Source organism: Hyperolius riggenbachi, chromosome 3 (assembly GCF_040937935.1).
Source record: "Hyperolius riggenbachi isolate aHypRig1 chromosome 3, aHypRig1.pri, whole genome shotgun sequence".
In the NCBI taxonomy this organism is placed as follows: Eukaryota; Metazoa; Chordata; class Amphibia; order Anura; family Hyperoliidae; genus Hyperolius; species Hyperolius riggenbachi.
Genome location: NC_090648.1, coordinates 49186705 through 49212718, shown reverse-complemented (window position 1 = coordinate 49212718; position 26014 = coordinate 49186705). Strand labels below are relative to the sequence as shown.

At 46.3% G+C, this 26014-nt stretch overlaps 1 protein-coding gene across 1 annotated transcript in view; it reads left to right on the top strand.

The window, feature by feature from the left end:
- LOC137562094 (mucin-3A-like) overlaps positions 1-26014 on the top strand; it is a 173652-nt gene that overhangs the window by 95066 nt on the left and 52572 nt on the right. The window contains exons 34-36 of the mRNA XM_068273431.1: positions 180-314; positions 12438-12539; positions 18083-18198. Of these exons, the coding sequence (XP_068129532.1) occupies positions 180-314; positions 12438-12539; positions 18083-18198 (353 nt within the window). The remainder of the gene's footprint in view (positions 1-179; positions 315-12437; positions 12540-18082; positions 18199-26014) is intronic.

Genomic DNA, 26014 nt, shown 5'->3' with positions numbered 1-26014 from the left:
AAGGTCTAACCTTCCCACCTGCATTTACAGTGGTTGCCTTAGTGGTAGCCCATGTTTGTTAGTATAACGTTACATACTTCTCATTACCCACATCAATCTGTACATACTGCACTATGTTGGGCTCTTGGTGTTCTCTCTTGTTTTCTTGATAAAAATAACAGTGTTCACTCCTACAACAGATACTACAACAAAGGCAATGATAACAACAACAGCAGCAGTGGTACCTGCATCATCAACAGCTGCAACAAAACCAACAACAGAATCTACAACTGTTACCACCACATCAATAACTACAATGCCAGCATCTTCACCAGGTGAATTCTCCAGTCATTCTAAAGATTTTATTCTAATTTTGCTGTAAGCATGTCCCTTATGAATTCAGGCAAGCAGTTACACAGCAAACAGAGCTCTTATCTGTAAAGACACAGGCAGAGAGTGTCTCCTGGCTGACAATAATTACATTTGCCAATGAGCCAGAGATAAGAAAGCTTCTACTGCTGTAAAAATAAAGGTTTTTACACATGGGGACTGCTTGGGAATGTTTTCAAAAGTTCTTTTGTGTAACTAAGAGTAGTTAATCTCCCCCTCCCAAGTGTTTGTTTAACTCCAAGGCCTCTGGTGAGTGTTGCATGCTCACCTGTCATGCTGTTGTCACCATGAGGCCTGTACCACATGACACCACCACATGTACTGATGTCAAAGTATGCACCACTGTCACATGGTACAGGACCTCGTTGTGGCAATTTGCAAAGGACATCAGAAAAAGGAATAGGCAAGGAGTCATCACAGGTGAGCATGCAGCACTCACCATGGGCCCAGGGAGGGGGGAGCATACACTTGGGAGGGTGGGCCAGCAGGTGGTAGCATTAAGAAGATTTTCAATAGATTTAATGCACAAGGGAGATCTATGCAAATATAAGCAGGTGGTTTGAGAGTGGGCATTGTTAGATGTGTAGAATGATGCAGCATGCAGCACTAAAGTGGACTGATAAGTGGACCTGTTGCAGGTCCACTGCCCTCCTCTGCCAATAAGGCTGGAAGGTAGTGTGTGTAGGGTGGAGGGAGGGTAGAGGTGTTACTTAACATTTTTTGTGGGGGAGGAGTGCAGCAATGTTGGCCACACATATTATGGGGGAATAAGGTGGCAGCATTTATTATTTGTTATGGCATGGGAATTGTGGCTGCATGTGTTGTTAGAGGTGAATAATTGGCCACTCTTTTTCATGGTGGATGGGGAGTGGAGCATGGAGGGGGGGGGGTATACATTTCTCACAGGGTAGCCCTATAGTTTGTAGGTATGCCACTGGTGAGTTCACATCACCCACTTTTGTCTCCATTGTGTTGTGCTTTGCTACCCTGAACATATTTGTTAGTGTTGCTTCATTTTTAGTGTATTACTCGTCGCTTGTCAATGAGGCTACACCAATAAAGTAATTGGGTTGGTGTCCACCCCTCTTTTTGTTCATTCTTTGTTTTACTCTGTGTGTGCCTTTCGGTGGAGGTTCTGTTTTCTTCACTATCTATATATCTATAAACTAGTGCACCCGTGTAAACTTATTATATATATGTTATTTGTATTTCCTCATTGCTTACAACTTTTGAATACTGACATGCTCCTTTACTGACAAGCTCCTTCTATTTTCAGTGGGTTTTGTTGCAGATTGCATACGGAAGCCTAAATGCTGTATTTATAATACAAATCCCTGACTTTCGCTATGAGTCTATAAAAGTTGTAATGGCTCACCCCAAGGGCTTCCACAGCACCCTTAAGAAGTGTGACACTACTAGGCATCACCCAATATAGTTTAGCTGCCCTTAGATCAAGATCTCTCTATCTAATCTTTAACGGCTACCGCAGACAGGTAGGTGAGGTGACTCCTTCTGTGTTAAATAATGTCTGTGCTGTTCAGGCAGGCAAATCAGATTTTTCACAAAAGGGAGGCTACTCCTATGGCATTGTCTATGTTAGTGCCTACATTTTAGACAGAGAGGTCATTGTGGGATACACGGCACTTCAAGAAGCTAACACCTATTGCTTTTACTCACTTTGCTGGTTGGTTGAGCTTATCTTGAGGGGTATACTCTGACCAGATAAACACAGTTGACTATATATAAGTTCTTCTCAATAAGCTATCTCTGCTAGCACCAAACAATAGGTTCCTACCATTGGGTGCAGGGGGCGTGGCGCACCGGGTGACTGATAGCGAAGGGGTGTCACCACGACCCCCCACAGCTGCAGTGGCAGAACAGGAGGGGCATCAGAACTAGAAGGAGGGGCAGCGGTGGGGAAGGGGGCTAGAATCCCCCCACCCTCACCTGGGTCCCCACATTCTGCCTCTCTTCCCCTCTGTATATTAAGCAAGCAGGCATGGCGGGTGGCGGGCGGATAATTACTGACCTGAGTTCTATGTATCAAGGGCTGGAACGCAGCGTCACTTCTTCACCACTCTCCTACTTAAATGCCACCCACTGTGACTCCTTTACTAGCTATACTTGGGTCAGCTAAACTACCTACACTGGGGGCAACTACACTAGCTATACTGGGAACAACTGTACTAGCTAAACTGGGGGCAACTGTACTACCTACACTGGGGGGGAACTGTGCTACCTTCACTGGGGGCAACTATACTAGCTTCACTGGGGGCAACTATGCTACTTGTACTGGGGCAACTATATTATCTATGCTGATGGCACCTATATCTGGCATTACCTGATGTGGCACATGCTTAGTATGCCGTATTCGCTCCTTTCCTTTTTTTTTGGGGGGGGGGGGGTGTCTTATTATAGCCAGCACCGGGTGTCAAATACTCTAGGTATGCCACTGCCTTGTAGGACACATTGTGGGACACATTTTGTATAAGATATTTAGGTAATGCCTACTGTCTCTGACTTTCTCATGGATGCTGTGGAAGCCAATAGAGTGAGCTAAAATAACTTTAACAACTTTGGGATAGGGAGAGAGGGAAGTTTAATTATGATGGTTGCATTAACCACTTGAGGACCACAGTGTCAACCTTCCTGGCGGTAAGCCCGAGCTGAGCTCGGGCTATGCCGCGCAGGAGGATTTCTCAGGCCCTGCTGAGCCGATTTGCATCATTTTTTCTTTTGCTACACGCAGCTAGCACTTTGCTGCTAGCTGCGTGTGCACTCCGATCGCCGCCGCTCCGCGACGATTAGCTGCCGCTCGCCGCGCTGCCCCCCCCAGACCCCCTGCGCTGCCTGGCCAATCAGTGCCAGGCAGCGCTGAGGGGTGGATCGGGACTCCCTTTGACGTCACGACGTTGATGACATCGGTGACGCCACCCCGCCCGTCGCTATGCCGAGGGGGGAAGCCCTAATGGATATCCCGTTCAGAACGGGATTTCCGGACGGGCTTGATCGCCAGAGGCGATAGAAGAGGGTAGGGAGATGATGCTGCAGAGCGGCTGTCATGTAGCTAGCGCTAGGCTAGCTACATGTTTAAAAAGAAATTGAAAAAATAGTGCTGCGCTGCCCCCTGGCGGTTTTAATTAACCGCCAGGAGGGTTAAACCCCCCTAAAGACCAGGCCATTTTTTAAAAATAGGCCACTGCAGCTTTAAGGCCAAGTGGCAGGGCTGCACAACACAGCACACAAGTGATCCCCCCTTCCTTTTCTCCCCACTAACAGAGCTCTCTGTTGGTGGGGTCTGATTGCCCCCCCCTGGTGTTTATTTATTTTTTTAATAAATATTTATGTTGTTATTTTATTATTATTTTTTACTATTTATTATTTTTTTTTCTTAAAACCCTTCCTCCCCCCAGCCAGCCAATCTTGCCTATGAGAGCCGATCACTCTCTAGTGTCCCAGGGGGACAGCTGTGTCACACGGCTGTCCCCAGTACAGTGCTGCTGCAGATCGCAGCACTGTATAAGGTAATTAGACGGTGGTTTCTCCTTCTAACAGTCTCCCGAGTGGTGATCGCCGCTTGGAGACTGAAGGGAGAGCTCCGCTCCGCCTACCAACACCTACTGCGAGCCCCAAGGACCTTACATTTGGCATTACGCGGTCCTGGGGCTGCCGCAGTTAAACTAGGCTGAATTAACTACTTCCCGACCGCCGTATAGACAAATGGCGGCCGGGAAGCTGACGCTGCAAGGACCGCCGTATAGACAAAATGCGGCGGTCCTTGTATGGGCGTGGGCGGAGCGATCGCGTCATCCGTGACGCGATCCTCCGCCGGGAGTCGGAAGCCTGGCATTTTGCCTCTGCTCGCCGGCCACTTAGCAGAGCCGGCGAGCGGAGGAATCCGTAACAATGGCCAATCAGAATGTATAAGGCACTTTGTTAAGTAAACAAAGTGCCTTATACGTGCTTCCTCCTCGCCTCGTGGTCTCATTGTTGCAGAGACCACTAGCGAGGAGGAAGCACTTTGTGAGTATACAGCACACACGTTTTTTTTTGCCTACAGCCCCCCTGATCTCCCACCCCAGGCCTCATACCCCCCCTGATCACCCCAGCAGACCCCTGCCAGCACCCTTGCACCCCTTTAAAAACCCCAACCCCCCCACCTATCACTAACTTTAAACGCTATCCCCTGCGTTAGGTCCCTAACTGCCTCCTAGTCACCCCTGATCCCCCCCCCCTACCTTTAGATCACCCCCAGACTCCATCCCAGACTACCCCCCTGTATACTGTATACATCTGTATACAGCTACCTTACCCTCTGATCCCCCTCTGATCCCCCTCTGATCACCTGTCTATCACCTGTCCATCACCCCTTGGCACCCCCACCCATCAGAGCAGACCCTAACTGCCCCGCGGGGGTAACCGATCACCTGCCCAGGCCCTCGATTGCCCTCATACCCCCCTTCTGATTACATCCCCTGCTCTTTGTTTACATCTGTCCTCCCCAGCAATCACTAACTGATCTGCGATCAGTAACCCCCTGTGTCTGCCTCTCATCAGATCAGGACTCAGTTTGCCCCGTGCAGGCTCCTGATCAACCCCCCACTCCCTCAAATCGCCCTCAGACCCCCCCCCTAATCACCGTCCAAGTGCATTGTTTTTGACTGTGCTGCGCTTGTATTTGATTGTGCTGCGCTTGTATTTGATTGGGCTGCGATTGTATTTGATTGTCCCGTGATCTGCTTCGATTGTCCCGTGATTGTTTGATTGCCTGAGACCCCACTTCCCACCACACCCTCCCCCCCCCCCACCACACCCAACCCCACCCTCCCCCCACCACCTCCAACCACCACCTTCCGAGTGCATCAGATTTGCTTGTGCTGTGATTGGAGTCGATTGTGCTGTAATTGTATTTGATTGTCCCGTGATCGGCTTCGATTGCCCCGTGATTGTTTGATTGCCTGAGACCCCACTTCCCGCCACACCCAATCCCACCCTCCCCCCATCACCTTCCGAGTGCATCAGATTTGATTGGGCTGTGATTGGAGTCGATTGTGCTGTAATTGTATTTGATTGTCCCGTGATCGGCTTCGATTGCCCCGTGATTGTTTGATTGCCTGAGACCCCACTTCCCGCCACACCCAATCCCACCCTCCCCCCATCACCTTCCGAGTGCATCAGATCTGCTTGTGCTGTGATTGGAGTCGATTGTGCTGTAATTGGATTTGATTGTCCCGTGATTGTTTGATTGCCTCTGAGACCCCACTTCCCACCAACCCCAATACCTCTCAAATACTCCCTTTTTGCTAGGTAGGTGCTCTTTTTTTCTGGGTAGTCTCGGAGGAAAACCCCATAAATTTAGCAATCCAAAATGGCAAGAAGGGGGCTTTCCGATGACGAGGTATACAGGTATATGGACCAGTCGGATGAGTTCTTTTGGGAAGAATCATCCGTCGAATCTTCCGGGTCCAATTTTGAACCTGTAGAAAGCAGTGGTTCCCTGACCGATACTGATGACGAGGCTATGGTCCCGGCTACAGCCAGGCGTACCAGACCCCAAGTCGTTAGACCGCAGGTGGCGCAGGATCCGCCTCAAGGGCAGCAGGGTGGTGCTAGCGCTGTTGATAGTTTTCTTGGTGAGGCAGGCACCAGCAGCGCAGCATCTCCTGGACTTAGTGCCAGTGCTTCCGTAGACCCTGACGAAGTGGTGAGCGTCAGCATGGAAGTGGAAACTGGTACGGTGGCAAGTGCAGTAGTACCCCCGTCGCAGCCACCAAGAAGAAGACGGGCCCGTAGTACCCATAGACTCCCAGAGGTGCTGGCACAACCAGATTGGCAATCCCCTGATTCCGCCGCACCCGTAGTGCCCCCTTTCACCGCCCAGTCTGGAGTCCAGGTGGCGACAGCTCATCTAGGAACGGCCCTAGACTTTTTGCAGCTGTTCATCACCCAGGTTCTCCTGGACTTAATAGTGGGGGTTGAGACCAATCGTAAAGCCACACAATTCATCACCGAGCACCCGGAGAGCATGTATGCCCAGCCTTTCGGGTGGAAACCAGTCCAAGTTTCCGACATTAAAATCTTTTTGGCCCTTATCCTTCACTTGGGACTAATGAAACAAAATGTATTGCGGTCGTATTGGTCTACGAACCCAGTACATCATGTTCCCTTGTACCCTGCTGCCATGTCCAGGACACGATTTGAGTCCATCCTGCGCTTCCTGCACTTCAACGACGACGAAACCTGTCTTGAAAGGGGAGACCCTGCTTATGACCGGCTCCACAAAATTCGGCCCCTCATAGACCACCTGTCCTCAACATTTGCAGATGCTTATATCCCTGAACAGAACATCTGCGTAGACGAGTCCCTCTTACGCTTTACCGGGCGCCTTGGCATCAAACAGTACATCCCAAGCAAGCGCGCCCGGTATGGGGTGAAACTGTATAAGCTCTGTGAAAGGGCCACAGGCTATACATGTCGTTTTAGGGTCTATGAGGGAAAAGACTCAAAATTGGAGCCGGTCGGATGCCCTGACTACCTGGGGAGCAGTGGAAAGGTTGTGTGGGACTTGGTGTCACCCTTGTTCCGGAAGGGGTACCATCTTTTTGTGGACAATTATTACACAAGTGTGGCCCTCTTTCAGCACTTAAAGTTAGAAGGAATCCGATGCTGTGGCACTGCGCGGCCTAGTCGCCAGGGCTTCCCCCAACGGCTCGTTACCACCAGACTTCAACGGGGGCAGAGGGCCGCCTTGCGTACTGAAGACCTGCTCGCGGTGAAATGGAAGGACAAGAGGGACGTTTACTTTCTGTCCACCATTCACACAGACACGACTGTCCAAATTCAACGGGCAACTAAGGTCATTGAAAAGCCCCTTGTCGTCCACGAATATAATGTCAACATGGGAGGGGTGGACTTCAATGACCAGAGGTTAGCGCCCTATTTAGTTACCCGGAAAACAAGACGCTGGTATAAGAAAGTGTCTTTTTATCTGATTCAATTGGCAGTTTACAACAGCTTTGTTCTCTACAGTAAGGCTGGGAGAACTGGATCTTTCCTCCAATTTCAGGAACAGATCATTCTGGACATCCTGTATCCAGGAGGTGCCAGGCCCCCCCCCCCCCAGATGCAACTAGCCAACTGCATGGTAGGCATTACGCCTATCAGATTCCGTGTGCCCCAGGTCAACGCATCCGAAGAAAACGTTGTCGTGTCTGCAGCAGGACTGGAAGAAGGAATGACACCAGTTTTTATTGTCCCCGCTGTCCTGACCAGCCTGGCCTATGCGTAGGGCCGTGTTTGGAGAGGTACCACGAGCAGGTACACTATTAGAACCTAGGGAACTCCAGACACAGGAGTAGGCACACACTCAGTGGTCTTTTGCACATTGTCGCAGGGAGAGGAGAGGTAAGCTTGAAGACCAAACGGGTAAGCATAAAAGTGGGAAGAAGGATCGGTTTCCATGCTTGATATTGCTGATCTGTCCTGGATTGGCGATATAAGACGGCATGTTTGAATTTCCCTTGAGTGTGGACACCCCCGGTTTATATGTGATTTGGGCCGATGATGATGCTTTAATGCCACACAGAGTCATCTCTATTGGCAGGCATATTGCTGTATCCTACAGGCATAATGCTGTATACTAAAGTTCTGAGGCCCAGTCACATAAGTTGGTGGCTCACCCTGAGTGCAGGGTGGCACGGGGTGTCTCTCTCCTGAGGTTATCACTGCCATTGATGTGGAGGAAGATCTGCCATTGATGGGGAGCAAGGTATGTTTGCCGTTCATTTTTCCTTTCAGCCCAGAGTGCATTACTTGTATACCCAATATAAGGAGTATAGCAGAAACTCCTAATACTGGCCATACATGTAATGATTGCAGAGACCCTAAAATGCCAGGACAGACTCCACAAATGACCCCATTTTGGAAAGAGGACACCCTAAAGTATTATGTGAGGTGCACAGTGAGTTCATAAAAGATTTTAATTTTTGTCACAAGTTAGCAGAATTTTTTTTTTTATTTTTTTTAACAAAGTGTCATTTTCCGTTAACTTGTGACAAAAAATAAAATTTTCAATGACCTCACCATTACCCTCATGGAATACCTTGTTGTGTATTCTTTCCAAAATGGGGTCATTTGTGGGGTTTGTTAACTGTCCTGGCAAGTGGGCGGGGTGCTAAATTGTGAGCACCCCTGTAAAGCCTAAAGGTACTCATTGGACTCTGGGCCCCTTAGAGCAGTTAGGGTGCAAAAAAGTGCCACACGTGGTATTGCCGTACTCGGGAGAAGTAGTACAATGTGTTTTGGGGTGTATTTTTACACATACCCATGCTGGGTGGGAGAAATACCTCTGTAAATGACAATCTTTTGATTTTTTTACGCACAATTGTCCATTTACAGAGGTATTTCTCCCACCCAGCATGGGTATGTGTAAAAATACACCCCAAAACACATTGTACTACTTCTCCCGAGTACGGCGATACCACATGTGTGGCACTTTTTTGCACCCTAACTGCGCTAAAGGGCCCAAAGTCCAATGAGCACCTTTAGGATTTCACAGGTCATTTTGCGGAATTTGATTTCCAGACTCCTCCTCACGGCTTAGGGCCCCTAAAATGCCAGGGCAGTATAGGAACCCCACAAATGACCCCATTTTAGAAAGAAGACACCCCAAGGTATTCCGTTAGGAGTATGGTGAGTTCATAGAAGATTTTTTTTTTTGTCGAAAGTTAGCGGAAAATAGATTTTTAATGTTTTTTTCACAAAGTGTCATTTTCCACTAACTTGTGACAAAAAATAAAATCTTCTATGAACTCACCATACTCCGTACGGAATACCTTGGGGTGTCTTCTTTCTAAAATGGGGTCATTTGTGGGGTTCCTATACTGCCCTGGCATTTTAGGGGCCCTAAACCGTGAGGAGTAGTCTGGAAATCAAATTCCGCAAAATGACCTGTGAAAGCCTAAAGGTGCTCATTGGACTTTGGGCCCTTTAGCGCAGTTAGGGTGCAAAAAAGTGCCACACATGTGGTATCGCCGTACTCGGGAGAAGTAGTACAATGTGTTTTGGGGTGAATTTTTACACATACCCATGCTGGGTGGGAGAAATATCTCTGTAAATGGACAATTGTGTGTAAAAAAATCAAAAGATTGTCATTTACAGAGGTATTTCTCCCACCCAGCATGGGTATGTGTAAAAATACACCCCAAAACACATTGTACTACTTCTCCCGAGTACGGCGATACCACATGTGTGGCACTTTTTTGCACCCTAACTGCGCTAAAGGGCCCAAAGTCCAATGAGCACCTTTAGGATTTCACAGGTCATTTTGCGGAATTTGATTTCCAGACTCCTCCTCACGGCTTAGGGCCCCTAAAATGCCAGGGCAGTATAGGAACCCCACAAATGACCCCATTTTAGAAAGAAGACACCCCAAGGTATTCCGTTAGGAGTATGGTGAGTTCATAGAAGATTTTATTTTTTGTCGAAAGTTAGCGGAAAATAGATTTTTAATGTTTTTTTCACAAAGTGTCATTTTCCACTAACTTGTGACAAAAAAAAAAATCTTCTATGAACTCACCATACTCCTAACGGAATACCTTGGGGTGTCTTCTTTCTAAAATGGGGTCATTTGTGGGGTTCCTATACTGCCCTGGCATTTTAGGGGCCCTAAACCGTGAGGAGTAGTCTGGAAATCAAATTCCGCAAAATGACCTGTGAAAGCCTAAAGGTGCTCATTGGACTTTGGGCCCTTTAGCGCAGTTAGGGTGCAAAAAAGTGCCACACATGTGGTATCGCCGTACTCGGGAGAAGTAGTACAATGTGTTTTGGGGTGAATTTTTACACATACCCATGCTGGGTGGGAGAAATATCTCTGTAAATGGACAATTGTGTGTAAAAAAATCAAAAGATTGTCATTTACAGAGGTATTTCTCCCACCCAGCATGGGTATGTGTAAAAATACACCCCAAAACACATTGTACTACTTCTCCCGAGTACGGCGATACCACATGTGTGGCACTTTTTTGCACCCTAACTGCGCTAAAGGGCCCAAAGTCCAATGAGCACCTTTAGGATTTCACAGGTCATTTTGCGGAATTTGATTTCCAGACTCCTCCTCACGGCTTAGGGCCCCTAAAATGCCAGGGCAGTATAGGAACCCCACAAATGACCCCATTTTAGAAAGAAGACACCCCAAGGTATTCCGTTAGGAGTATGGTGAGTTCATAGAAGATTTTATTTTTTGTCGAAAGTTAGCGGAAAATAGATTTTTAATGTTTTTTTCACAAAGTGTCATTTTCCACTAACTTGTGACAAAAAATAAAATCTTCTATGAACTCACCATACTCCTAACGGAATACCTTGGGGTGTCTTCTTTCTAAAATGGGGTCATTTGTGGGGTTCCTATACTGCCCTGGCATTTTAGGGGCCCTAAACCGTGAGGAGTAGTCTGGAAATCAAATTCCGCAAAATGACCTGTGAAATCCTAAAGGTACTCATTGGACTTTGGGCCCCTTAGCGTACTTGGGGTGCAAAAAAGTGCCACACATGTGGTACCGCCGTACTCGGGAGAAGTAGTATAATGTGTTTTGGGGTGTATTTTTACACATACCCATGCTGGGTGGGAGAAATAACTCTGTAAATGGACAATTGTGTGTAAAAAAAATCAAAACATTGTCATTTACAGAGATATTTCTCCCACCCAGCATGGGTATGTGTAAAAATACACCCCAAAACACATTATACTACTTCTCCTGAGTACGGCAATACCACATGTGTGGCACTTTTTTGCAGCCTAACTGCGCTAAGGGGCCCAAAGTCCAATGAGCACCTTTAGGCTTTACAGGGGTGCTTACAATTTAGCACCCCCCAAAATGTCAGGACAGTAAACACACCCCACAAATGACCCCATTTTGGAAAGTAGACCCTTCAAGGTATTCAGAGAGGGGCATGGTGAGTCCGTGGCAGATTTCATTTTTTTTTGTCGCAAGTTAGAAGAAATGGAAACTTTTTTTTTTTCTTTTTTTTTTGTCACAAAGTGTCATTTTCCGCTTACTTGTGACAAAAAATAATATCTTCTATGAACTCACTATGCCTCTCAGTGAATACTTTGGGATGTCTTCTTTCCAAAATGGGGTCATTTGGGGGGTATTTATACTATCCTGGAATTCTAGCCCCTCATGAAACATGACAGGGGGTCAGAAAAGTCATAGATGCTTGAAAATGGGAAAATTCACTTTTGGCACCATAGTTTGTAAACGCTATAACTTTTACCCAAACCAATAAATATACGCTGAATGGGTTTTTTTTTTATCAAAAACATGTTTGTCCACATTTTTCGCGCTGCATGTATACAGAAATTTTACTTTATTTGAAAACTGTCAGCACAGAAAGTTAAAAAAATCATTTTTTTGCCAAAATTCATGTCTTTTTTGCTGAATATAATAAAAAGTAAAAATCGCAGGAGCAATCAAATCGCACCAAAAGAAAGCTTTATTAGTGACAAGAAAAGGAGCCAAAATTCATTTAGGTGGTAGGTTGTATGAGCGAGCAATAAACCGTGAAAGCTGCAGTGGTCTGAATGGAAAAAAAGTGGCCGGTCCTTAAGGGGTAGAAAGCCCTAGGTCCTCAAGTGGTTAAACACTGTACTCAAAACAGTGTAATTTCCAATTTTTGTGATTTTACTCGGACAACAGATTTCCAATGCCAAAATCGAAACTGTTCCGATTCCGTGAGCTCATCCCTACATTTAGCCTCTCTCATGGTGGAATGTTATCTAGTATAAAACCCATTATATTAGAGTCTGGTGGAATTTAAAACAAAGTTGGAAGCAATGAGAAAGGAAAATACCTTTTCAATTTGTTTTAGAATATTATAATATGGATTTTACAATTATGAGTTAAATTAATTTTTAAAATTGTAAATATTTTTTTAAAGTGTCCCTTTATCCAATAAATGAGGTGGAAGATGTGACTAGTTTTACACATTGTGTAGACAAATGAAGAATAGGTTGACACTCAACATCAGCAGTAGGTAATAATCTTCCATTATTTTTTGCAATATTTCTATAGGAGGAAACTGTGAAAATGGACGTTACGATGGCATAAAGTGTGTATGCAACCCACAGTTCTATGGGACTAAATGTGAATTCGCAATGGAGGAAATAAGAAATGGTAAGTATTAAAGATAATAGCCTCAATTCACTAAGCTTATCTCCTGTCTTTAATAACTCTTCTAGAGTTGTTACCATGGTGATAAGGCATGTAGTATTCAGGAAACATTTTACCTCAGGCAAGCCTAAAGTTAACTCTTCTGTCTTTAAGTTAACTCTCCAATCCTTAAAATAACTCCAGAGTTAAAGACAGGCTGTTAATTAACTGCGTGTGAAAATAACTACAGAGGAGGTAAATTAACTACAGAGGAGGTAAATTAACTACAGAGGAGGTAACGTAAGGAATGAAGAGATAAGATAACTCTCTTACTGTGTGAGGTAAGTTTTCTCTTGCCTTATTATCTCCAGCGTGATCTTAGTGAATTGAGGCCAATGTGTGAAAGCTTGAGTTATCATCTTCCAGCGTTCTGCCTTGAATGGCCATGGCAAAGAACACTGTGACTGTAATACCTATTGATTATGTACGGTCGATAAAATGATGTTGGTTCTGGATCTAATCAAGATTTGGGGATATGCTAAGTGCTGTGTCTTATCTTTTCTCTTTACTACATCATAATACGCTGTTATTTTACTATGTTGTTTCACTAGTGTTGTATTAGTGTTCATATTATCCTGGACTGAGTTCTAAAGTTGTAGGCTAAAAATCTCCTTTCCCACAGTATGTATACCGGTGCAGATGTGGATGCGTGCACTACTTGATATGTTTATACTTCTGCAATTCTTGTTTATTGCTACTATGATTATATATATATCCTCCACTGACATGTAATCTGTATACACTATTATTAAAAAAAATTAATACAAACAAATAATGCTGTGTATAATACGGTCAGATCACATTGTTTAGAATGATATATGTGAATATCCAAAAAGAGAGAGTGGGCATGCACATCCAATGCAAAAGTTTAATTATTTCCACCATTAAAATAACAAATCAGGCTACAGTACCGTTTGCTGGAGAGTAGTACAAGTCAGTAGGGGGGTGTATGATATTTGTGCCGCTAGATTATGTTACAAAATCCAAGGTTCAATTCTGGTCCATCCTCCTGAGAACAAAAAGGACTTCCCTGGAAATTCTATTTACGTATAAGGGTTAAGCTAATTGGCTGAAATGCATTAGAAATTGCAGTTGAGTTATCAAGAGTTATAATTCTTAACCCTCCTGGCAGTCTATTAAAAACCGCCAGGGGGCAGCGCAGCAGGTTTTTTTTTTTTTTAAATCATGTAGCGAGCCTAGGGCTTGCTACATGATAGCCGCTGTGCAGCGGCATCCCTCCACCCGCTCCGATCGCCTCCGGCGATCTGCAATCAGGAAATCCCGTTCAAAGAACGGGATTTCCTGGAGGGTTTTTCCCGTCGCCATGGCGACGGTCGTGATGACGTCATCGACGTTGTAATGTCATTGGGAGTCCCGATCCACCCCTCAGCGCTGATAGGCCAGGCTGCGCAAGGGGTCTGGGGGGGCGGCGCGGTGGGTAGTGGCGAACCGGCGCAGAGTGGCGGCGATTGGTGTGCACACGCAGCTAGAATTATGCAAATCGGCCCAGCAGGGCCTGAGAAATCCTCCTGCACAGCTTACCCCGAACTACGTTCAGGGTTACCGCCAGAAGGGTTAAGTCTTCGGTCCATTTCACATGGGCAGTTGCCAATGGTGTATCCACTGCCTGACAGTCGGCCCGACCACCAGGTGTGCCCACAGAACACTGAAAAGTGCTCAATATGAGCAGTCTGGAATCTTCTGTTTCATTCAAGACACACCTAAACGTGGCTGCAACTGTGATATGAGGTGGCTTCCTGCTGCAGGGTAACAGAACCATGGGGTTGATTAACTAAGATGTGCTGCCACAGCATTACACTCTGCTGTAGCTAAATAAACACAGCTACTGAACCCATTCAGTTAGCATGCAGCTCTATGAAGCTGCCCCCCTACAATGAGCACAAATAAAAGATATCATGTTTGGTTAGTGCTACAATTGTGCCCATTTGTGCTTCAAAGATTAAGATTTGTGCTGCTTTTATTTTGAAGATAATAGTGCTTTCTTTTTTTCTCAGACAATAGCATCACCCAGCCCCTGCACAATAGCCTAAAGACATGAAACCGGTATGGTTGGGTAGTGCTGTGTTTGTGCTCATTTGTGCTGGAAAAAATGTCCTTCTATCTTTTATCATTTTTTAGATATATTCAAGTTTTTATAAAGGCCAGAAGTTCACTCAGCCTTTGCGATATTGTAGGGGGCTGAGTGAACTTTTGAACTTTTAAAAAGCTTAAATATCTCAAAAAAAAAAAAAAAACCTATAAAAGATAGAATGATAGCACAAGCACAACACTATCCAATCATGTCAGTTTCATGTCCATGGGCTAATGTATGGTGGGCTGCATGATTTTATTGTTTGGGAAAAAAATAAGTGCTATTATCTAAAAAATTAAAGTAGCACGCATCTTTATTTTTGTAGCTCAAATGGGCACAAACATAACACTAACGGAATATGATGGATTTTTATTTGTGCTGATTGTATGGGGCAGTGCAATGTAAGAATGCACTGCTGCAAAGTAGTGGTGCTTGGATACGCCCGATCACGAATTCAACTAAATCCGCCCATGACAGTCCCAAAATCCAGATAAGACGTATCTGCGATCCATATTTGAAACAGACTTACGAATTCGAGATGGATTTTAGCTGTGATTGCCTTTAACATCCGGATTCACGGCCGTGGTCACAGATGAGATTTAACATTAATAGCAAGGCCCCCATACATGCTGCAATCCCCAACATTGCATGGATTATAAGGATGAGAAGTGGCTACAACTTAAAGCAGGAAAAAAATTCAAAAATAACTTTTAGTTTTTTGAGAAAATGGATGTTAAAGAATTTATCACTTTAAATGTGGCTATTAATAATAGTAATAAGTCTTTTTAAACATGGAAATACACTTTAAGCAATCACAGAGTCCCTAGCAAACTACAACCATGCAGGCAGGTGATGATAAGTCCCAATAGCACCTGGCGGTGGTGGTACCACTGGAGGAGGATAAGTGGAAAACACCACAAAACCACCCAGAGAGGGTTTTTTGTACATTTTTCTTTCCTTGCGGTGATTGCAATGACATGGAAACAGAGTTGTGTGGACCCTGGAGGTGAGGACACAGACTGCAGTAGGGAAATTCAGCAGAAGTATGAGAAGGACTAAGCAGTCAGTGCGGCAGCACAGAACAACAATGGCACTGGTGGTACCACAGCATGATAATACTGCCCAAAAATGATATGCATCTGTGGACCCTGGCAGTGGGGACAAAGGCTGCAGTAGGGAAATTCAGTTGAAGAAGGAGGAGGACTAAGCAGTCAGTGCGGCAGCACAGAATGACCATGGCACTGGTGGTGCCACAGCATGATAATACTGACCAAAAATTTTATGCATCCGTGAACCCTGGCAGTGAGGACACAGACTGCAGTAGGGAAATTCAGCATAAGCAGGATGAGGATTAAGCAGTCAGTGCGGCAGCACAGAATGACCATGGCACTGGTGGTACAACAGCATGATAATACTGCCCAAAAATGATATGCATCCGTGGACAACTGGCGGAGGGGGACACAGACTCCAGTAGGGAAAATGCCGCAGCACAAGGAGGAGCATGTGTCAGCAGAAGCATATGAGGCCATGGGACATGACGGGTGTCCCTACAGCAAAAAAATGGAATGAACCAGGCCAATTTAGGAGTACTAGGTTGTAACTTGCGTTGGAAAGGCAGGCATTATTCAAATTCTCAGGCAGCCACTTCATGTCCCCCTGTCTCTGACAGCAGGGGCCAGGAACTCGCCTTCCACCCAAGCATGGTTAATTTTCAGGAAGGTGAGTTTGTCCACAGAGTTGTGGGACAGCTGAGAGCGCTTCCCGGTGACGTTACCACTGGCTGCACTAAAGCATCTTTTGGAGAGGACACTGGAAGGGGGGCAGGACAGAACTTCCAGGGCGTACTGGGGAAGCTCCCTCCAGATGTCCAGTCTCTTGACCCAGTACTCCATGGGCCTTCAGAGACAAAAGACGGATACTGTAAAGTTTGTGCAAACAAGATTAGGACTGGCAAGATCTACAAAAGCTTAACCACTTAAGGACCAGGGGATTTTGCACTGATCGGTGCTGCGTGGGCTCTACAGCCCGCAGCACCGATCAGGAATGTGGCAGGGCATCCAGACTTCCCCCCTTTTTTCCCCACTAGGGGGATGTCCTGCAGGGGGGGTCTGATCGCCGCCGGCTACTACTGATTTGCGGGGGGGGCTCCTCAAAGCCCCCCTCCGCAGCGTTTTCTGGGCTCCCCGGCTTTCCCTCCCTCTACCTTTTTTTCTGAGCGGCGTAGGACGGAATTCCGTCCTGCGCCTGATAGGATAGGCGTCTGCCTATCAGATGACGGCGATCCCCGGCCAATTAGAGGCCGGGGATCGCCGATCTACGTCACGGCGCTGCTGCGCAGCAGCGCCGTGTGATGTAAACAGCGGGGATTTCTTCCCCGGATGTTTACATTATGCGTGCGAGCCGCGATCGGCGGCTTGCACACTGTTCACGGAGACAGTCTCCGTGAACTAGCATGGAAAGGCCGCTCGATCGAGCGGCCGTTTCCATGCTATACCACTAACGACCCGCCTATCGGCGTTAGGCGGTCGTTAAGTGGTTAAATACGATTTCTGGCAAGCCAACAGTATAAGGGAGCTTGGAAACAGAATATCAAATACATCTCTTGCTTAAAGGAAACCAGAAATGAACTATATTTAAATATGTATACGTACCTGGGGCTTCCTGCAGCCCAACGCGCATGAATCACCCCCACGCCGCCATCCTTAGCCTTCTCCAACTCCGGTACCTGGACCCATGACTTCGGTCAGCAGCAGTCAGTCTGCGCAAGCGCAGCATGCTCTCTCTGTCCCTCTCTGGCATAGAATAGTACTGTGCCTGCCATTAAGTAAGTGCTTTTGTAAATATAGCAACAATGGAGAATCCCCCAAAAAGAGATGGGCTAGTCCAAAACCTATCACATCTGTCAAATTTTCACTACTTACTGTAAGTGGTAGCAACACAGGAGATAAGTATCTTATTGTACATTTCAATCAAGGAGAAGGCTTTACTTAACCTGTTAACGACTGCAGCACGGCAGCCCCAGGACCACTCCACGCCAATTGGCGTGAAGTGCTAGGGGCGGAGATAGCCGGGGATCACGTGCGCTGATTTACGCACATCCCCGCTTGAATGACTGAGCTCTGCACCGTCATCAGCCTCCCAGCGGCAGAAAAGGAGTTGGGGGGATCACTTGTATGCTGAGTTGTACGGCCCTGCAGCGAGCCCTTAAAGCTGCAGTGGCCTATTTTGTAAAAAATGAACGTGGTCCTCATGAGGTTAATATGCCTTCTAATATTATTTATTTTTGTTTGTTTGTTTTGCAATAGCTTTCCTGTAAATTGCTCTTTGATGTAATATCTCTCTCTCTCTCTCTCTCTCTCTCTCTCTCTCTCTCTCTCTCTCTCTCTCTCTCTCTCTCTTTCTTTCTCTCTCACAGAGAAAGTTACTGTAGCAATAGATGTCACAGTTTCTGTCAAAGGTGATTTTGAGGAGGACCTAAAGAACAAATCCAGCAAAAAATACAAAGACTTTGAAGCAAATTTTAAGAAAGAGGTATTTATATTAGTCTTAATTTCTTCATTACTGTTATATTAGGAAGGAGGGCTGGTTAATTATAATATATAAACAAAGACATCCTGCAATCATACCCCAACTCTGACAGCACAATTTCTGTCAGTTCTTAGTAACTAGTGATAAGCAGTAGACTGGCAGTTTCTGGGTTCGATGTTGTTGAAAAATGCAGTAAAAATGTATGTAAAAAAAAAAATCACCCATGATCTTCCCCTTGAAGTCCTTTCCCTGGACGTTGAAACAGCATTTGACCTTGTCACAATGGCCATATATGAAGGCAGTCCTTGCAAATTATTATTATTATTATTTTCCGGCAGGTTCCTTAATGCTATAAATGCTCTGTATTCTATGCTTAGCTCCTTTCATATGCTTGCTACCTCAAGGACCTCCTTCCCCATTGAGAGGGGACTGAAATAGGTGTACACTCTTTACCAGGGATTTTTTTTCTTTAATCATTGAGCTCCTTGCTAACTGTATTAGGCACAGCCCTGATATTCTAGGTGTATCCATAGGTAGAGCAACTTACAAGGCAAGTTTATTTGCCGATGATACTGTATGTTATTGACACCCACTAGTCCTCATACTTTTATAACAAACCTATTGAAAGTAATTTCTGATTTCTCAACGTTCTTGTAACGATTGGTGTCAGTACACAGAGAGAATCTGATCATTGATGATCTGCAGAATCATCAACAATACAGATGTATACCTGATTATGGATGATCTGCAGAATCACCAATAATACAAGTATGACTAACCTCTGGACACCTAATGAAGTGTAAGTGTTTGGTGCAACTGTAGGCTATCTCCCGTAAGGCGGGAGACACAGATACTTCGGTCAGAGACCACCTGAGGAGCAGGTGGTCCTCGGCTGTGCAGGGTCTGTCTCCTAAGAGAGGGGAGGAGGAGATAATCTGGCAGCCAGTGATTCCCTGGTAAACTGGTAATCAGACTGTACTGCAGCCAGGGGACTGCTATGGGGTAGAGGCCACTAGCTGCACTGCAGGCAGGACTCTCTGAGGAGCAAGCGTCCTTGCAGCTAACTGACACTTGGTGGAATAGTGCCACGGATAGTACAGACAGACTAAACACTCAGAGGATAAGTGACAGCCAGGAGGGTCGGGCAGGCCAGGTTGGCAACACACGAGCAGATAAGGTACAAAGACAGAAGGCTGATTCGGTAACCGGGTACAGGCAAGGTTTGGCAACTGGTAGGCAGATAGGCAGAGGTACTGAATCAGAAAGCCAGAGAGAGGTCGACAGAGCAAATGGTCATAACAGATATAAAGCACAATCCTAGTCTGGGGTGTGAGGTCCTTGGTCTCGACACCCAGGAACTAGTCTAAGGAATAACACAGTATCCTAAGCTTGGGTGTGAGGTCCTTGGTCTCAACACCCTGGAACTGGTCTAAAGTACAACACAGCAATGACACAGTAATCCTAAACTTGGGTGTGAGATCCTTGGTCTCAACACCCCGGAACTGGTCTAAAGTATAACACAGTAATAACAAGAGCGTAATCTGGCTAAGTGTGAATTCCCAGGTCCACCTGGTTCTAACACACTGTGGGATCTGACTGGTCTGAGTGCTCACACGTAAGTATTCGCAACGGCAGACAACCAGCAACTGACAAGCAAGATCTATATATACTCCAGCGCTCCTCAGCGCCGCCCCCAGCCACTCAGCCAACCAGGAGTTCTGCTGGAATCAGCTGATCGTCCTGATCAGCTGATACCTCTCCTGCTGGCATAAAGGTCCTGCCTTCTAGTGCACGCGTAGCTCTCCATCTCTGTGCACTAGAAGGCTCAGGCAAACCAGACGCATGCTGCTGTGCGGAAACCACCGGTCTGAATGCGGAGACAGCCGCCCCGCCGCCAGACCGCGCGGCGGCATCTCCGCTATTCATTACAGTACCCCCCCTGAGGAGTGGACTCCGGACACTTCCCACGCGGCTTCCCAGGATGTAAGTCATGAAATTCTTTCTTTAGTTCTTCTGCATGCATGCGACAATCTGGCACCCAAGTTCTTTCCTCCACACCATATCCTTTCCAGTGGACCAGATACTGCACAGAATTTTGCACTAAACGAGAGTCCAGAATCTTTTCAATCTCATATTCAGGTTGGTCATCAACCATCACAGGGGGGGGGGGGGGGGAGGAATCCACGTGCACTGCTGGCTTCAACAGAGACACATGGAATGATCTCACACCTCTCATGCTGGCTGGGAGATCAATTGCATAAGTGACATTATTAATCTTTCTGGTCACTGGGAATGGTCCTATGAATCTAGGACCCAGTTTGGGTGACAGTTGCTTCAGGGCCAAATGCCGAGTGGATACCCATACCATGTCTCCCGGAGAAAACTTCCACTCTACAGACCGCCTTTTGTCTCCCTGTTTTTTCTAAATCTGGAAAGCTTTCCCCAAGTTCCTCTTAACCATTCCCCAAATGCCCCTCAAAGCTCTCTGCCAATCCTCCAAGGCTGGGAATGGTGTAGACGCCACAGGTAACGGGGCAAACTTGGGTGATCTTCCCGACACTACCTGGAATGGGGAAAATCCTGCAGAGGAACTTTTCAGGTTGTTGTGGGCAAATTCCACAAATGTCAAAAATTTTACCCAATCGGACTGAGCATCTGCGACATAACATCTGAGAAATTGCTCCAGGGACTGGTTAACTCTCTCGGTCTGGCCATTGGTCTGTGGGTGGTAGCCTGATGAGAATGCAAGGTCCATATCCAGCTGATGACAAAAAGCTTTCCAAAACTTTGATACAAATTGGACTCCCCCATCTGACACTACATTTTCCGGAATGCCATGTAGCCGGAAAACGTGCTGGATGAAGAGCCAATTCCTGAGCTGAGGGGAGTCCTTTTAATGGAACAAAATGAGCCATCTTACTGAATCTGTCTACTACCACCCAAATGACTGTCTTGCCCTCAGACCTGGGGAGTTCTCCTACAAAATCCATGGACAGATGAGTCCATGGTTCGCTTGGCACTTATCTTTTTCACCCACTATATCTGGGGATATCTTTGAAATTTATAGAGATATCCATCTATTTTTACGTAAGGTTCTTTTGAGGCTATCCTTTGGAAATAGTTCTCGACCAGTAACCCATCAGGAAGTATATGTGGGAATGACTCCTGCAGAAAGAGAGGCTCTAATTGCCTTGGAGTCACTGTATGATATGGGTGTTGCCCAGGAATCTATACAGGAATGCTCCCTTGTCACTCGGCTTGAATCTCCAGAAATGGATGACCTTTCCATAAGTAGTGACATACCTATATATGATTGTGAATCTGAACAGCTGCCTTCCCTACCCTCAAATCTTTTAAGTGATGGCTCACATCCCTCCCTTGATGAAGATGGGAAACCTACCCCCTCCTCCCTACGATTGAAGTCCTCATTCATGCCCCCTATTTCACAGAATCATAATATAAAAGTGTTTATGAGTACTATCGAGAAGGAGTTATGGACACTAAAATTAGATCCCCGTCGATCTGAGTTGAACTTAACTAGTGAAGAGTTCACAGCATTGGACGAACTGGCTAAGGCCCCAGGGATTATTGTCAAGCCGAGTGACAAGGGAGGCAATGTGGTCCTCCAGGATGAGGAGGCATATGTGGAGGAAATCATGCGCCAACTAGGTGATCATGAGACATATGAGCGTTTAGAGAGAAATCCATTTCCGGTGATCGCTGAACGTGTTAATGATTTGTTGGATGAGGGGCTATTTCGAGAAGTGATCACCAAGCAGGAATATGATTATTTGGAGGTGGTGACATATAATGTACCTACATTGTACACCTTGCCCAAATTACACAAATCCTTAACGAAGCCACCTGGGAGACCTATAGTCTCAGCTGTTGGTAGTCCCACACAAAGGTTGGGACAACTAATTGACCAAAAGTTGAAATCTTTGGTTCAATCGCTCCCCTCATATGTGCAGGACACCCGCGATGTGTTGGGTGTGTTGGCTGGTTTCCTGGCACCCCCGGGGTCCCTCCTAGTGGGGATCGATGTTGAATCCTTGTATACTTCGATCCCGCACGGGGAGGGGCTCCGGGCAATGTCTTTCTTTTTGAACGAGCGCTATCCAGGGGCTGATCTACATAATGCCTTCCTTGTGGAATCCATGGAGCTAGTTTTGCATCTCAATTGCTTCGTTTTTCAGGGTCGTTTTTATCGGCAAATCCGCGGCACGTCTATGGGGGCGGCGTGTGCCCCGGCGTATGCTTGTTTGCACCTGGGATTGTGGGAACGCGAGGATGTGTTCCCCATTCCAGAGTTCGGGGCACACGTCGCCCTCTGGATTCGATATATAGATGACGTATTAATGGTGTGGAGTGGAACGACTGATGAGTTAAAGGAATTCATCGATAAGTTAAACATCAATGGAAAAAATATAAGGCTCACATATACATTCGGACAGGAAATCGCGTTCCTGGATTTGATGCTGAAAATTGAGGGGGACAAAGTGGTGTCTTCCTCTTATCGTAAAAGTACAGCTGGCAATACGATTTTACACGCCGATAGTCACCATCCGCGGTCCTTGAAACGTGGAATTCCATATGGGCAGTTCCTCCGTTTACGGAGGAACTGTTCATGTGATGGGGACTTTCGAAGAGAGTCACGTGCAATGTACGGGCGCTTTCGAGCACGTGGTTACCCACATTCGGTCCTACGGAGGGCATTGAGTAGAGCATGGTCCCTGGATCGTGACAGGTTGTTAGCCCCAAAGGATAAAAAACAGGTAGATGATCAGGGTTATGTACGTATCATCACCAGGTATGGGGCACACTGGGAGCGGTTACAGGGGCTTTTGACTAAATTCTGGCCGGTGCTGACTGCGTCAAGGGAGGTGTCTGAGGTTGTGGGCCCCCGACCCTTGTTGACAGCAAGGAGGGCCCCCAATCTCAGAGACCGCTTGGTTCACAGCGAGTTACAGGCAAAAACTAACACATGGCTACAGGAACGTGTGCCAAATGGGATGTTCAGGTGTGGCAAGTGTAAACTATGCCCATTTGTTGATAGGACCAAAAGTTTTCAGGGCAGACTAGGTGCTACCAATTATGATATTAAATCTTTCATAAATTGTGACAGTGAGAAGGTAGTGTATATGATTGAGTGCCCATGTCATCTTAGATATATAGGGAAGACTAAGAGGGCCCTAAAAGAGCGGGTACTGGAGCACTTAGCTATCATTGTAGGTGGGAAGGGTCAGACCAACATGGCAGAGCATTACAGAGAGGTCCACGGAAATAGCCTGAGGGGTACAACTGTGAAAGGGATATATAAACTTAACATTTCCAGCCGTAGAGGTGATTTTGATGAAGTGTTACTCTGTAAAGAGTCAATGTGGATATTCAAACTTGATACGGTGAGCCCTAAAGGTCTGAATACCAAGTTGGACCTCTCACCCTTTTTGAAGGTAGCAAGATATGGTTGACCCCTTGGCATTTATGGGGCCTATAAAAATTAACAACTGTGATGAATGGATCCTTCCTAAGTCACCTCACTCTGGCGTTGGAACGTGAATATGTTTGGTCCCGCAGTGAATGTTATAAAATGCACCGTGTGCCCCGTAATAGTGTTATATATTGTGAAGCAATCCTTGGGACTATGAGTAATGGAAGAGTATATTGTCATTGGATGAAACATGAACATCATTCTGAATGTGAAATGTACTGGGAGGAACTGTAATTATGGTGACTGATACACACCTTGTGTTGAACTCTTCCATCTGGAATATATTGCTGCTTCAGGTGGTGGGAATATCTGAGGCTTTGCTGCATTCCGAAGCTACGATGATAGGGGGAGTGGGATATCCAGGAACTGACTTGAGTGTGTAATCCTCTTTTTCCCTCCCCTCTGCCTCCTTCTCCCCTTCGTGCCTTGTGTCTCCTCCTGTTGCTCATTGGTGGATGGGCGTGACACGGGCGGTGAAAAGGGCGACATGTTAGGAGCTAGCCACACCTTGAGAAAGAACCTGGGCGGTTCGAAACGCGTCGGTGGGCGGAGCCTCAATCAGCTGATCGCTCCACAGCAGCGTGTGCCCGCTATTGCTCCGAGCCCGGCGTGCTCCCTTCCCTTGCCGGTGAATCATTACAAGAGGATTCCCTGCTGCGACTGAGCAGGGGTGCCAGGACCCGTAGGATCTGCTGGGTTCATGTGAGGCGGCATTGTGGATGAAACAGAGCATTACGTTGGATGCTGGTGAGATCCCCCTATGCTACAGCTCAATATTATGTGCGACTGGCTATATCAATGGGATGTGACTGACACCCTTATTGAACCAAAGTGGATGAAGCCTTTTTGCAGAGGAATGTTTCTCTAGGGGGCCCCCCAACAATTCCTTTTATCCGGGCACGGTGCATTTAGAGGTGAATGCGCGGGCGAATGATGGTTGCATGTGATGCCATACACGCTATATATCTGGGAGTGCATTTATTTGTAGACAAGCTGATTTATGAGGTTATCTGCTGAGCTCTTGCTTTTAACTTTTTGTATTATTGACGACAATTGTGATGCTTATATAGTTCTTGGAGAAAATTTATATCAGTGCTATTATCAATAAAGTTTTGTAATTCCTTGTTGACACTATGAGCCCAAAGCTTCTCTTGTTTTACCATTCGCTTGGCACTGGTAAGGATTGTAAAGTACCCACAGGTGCCTGGCAACAAGGTTTACTCCTAGCACACACTGCACATTCCCTCACAAACTCCTTACAATCTGTTGCTAAAGTAGGCAACCAAGCACATCTGGCCAATAAATCCTGAGTTCTGGTGGCCCCGGGATGACCAGCATTCTTGTGGGAATGAAACAGATGTAGGAGTTGTAGATGAAAAGGTAATGGTACAAACATCACTCCCTCGGGTTTCCCCTCTGGAACATCCTGTTGGTAGAGACTCAGAGTGACTGTCCAATCCTTCCAGGTCTCAGTGGCTACCAAAACTACCTTCTGAGGTAGAATGGTCTCAGGGGCTGAGGGCTGTACTGTCTCGGGTTCGAAACGCCTGGACAAGGCGTCGGCCTTGATGTTTTTACTACCAGGGGTATACGTTATTACAAATCTGAATCTTGAAAAGAACAAAGACCACCGGGCCTGACAAGGGCTAAGTCTCTTAGCGCCCTCTATGTACTCCAGATTTTTGTGATCTGTATAAACTGTGATAATATGTTCTGCACCTTCTAGCCAATGTCGCCACTCTTCAAAAGCTAATTTAATAGCCAAAAGCTCCTGGTTGCCTATATCATAGTTTTTCTCTGCGGGTGAAAACCTACGAGAGAAGTAGACGCATGGGTGGAGTTTGCCCAGCAAACCCGAGCGCTGAGACAATACAGCTCCCACCCCAACCTCTGAGGCATCAACCTCCACGATAAAGGGGAAGGTGACATCCACATGTCTCAAGATGGGTGCAAAACAGAACTGTTTTTTACAGTGTAGAGAAAGCAGTATGTCCCTCTGCTGACCAGTGGTAAGTATCAGCACCCTTCTTGGTGAGACTGGTGAGAGGCAAGACCACTGAGGAGTATCCCTTTATAAATCTCCTGTAGTAGTTGTCAAAGCCCAAAACTCTTTGGAGCGCCTTCAATCCCACAGGCTGAGGCCACTCCAAAACAGCAGAGACTTTTCCAGGATCCATGGAGAGGCCAGACGTAGAGATAATGTACCCCAAAAAGTCAACGAAGGTTACTTCGAAGAGACATTTTTCCAATTTAGCGCAAAGCAGATTCTGTCTTAACTTCCTTAACACAAACTTAACATGTTTTCGATGTTCCACGAGATTGGACGAG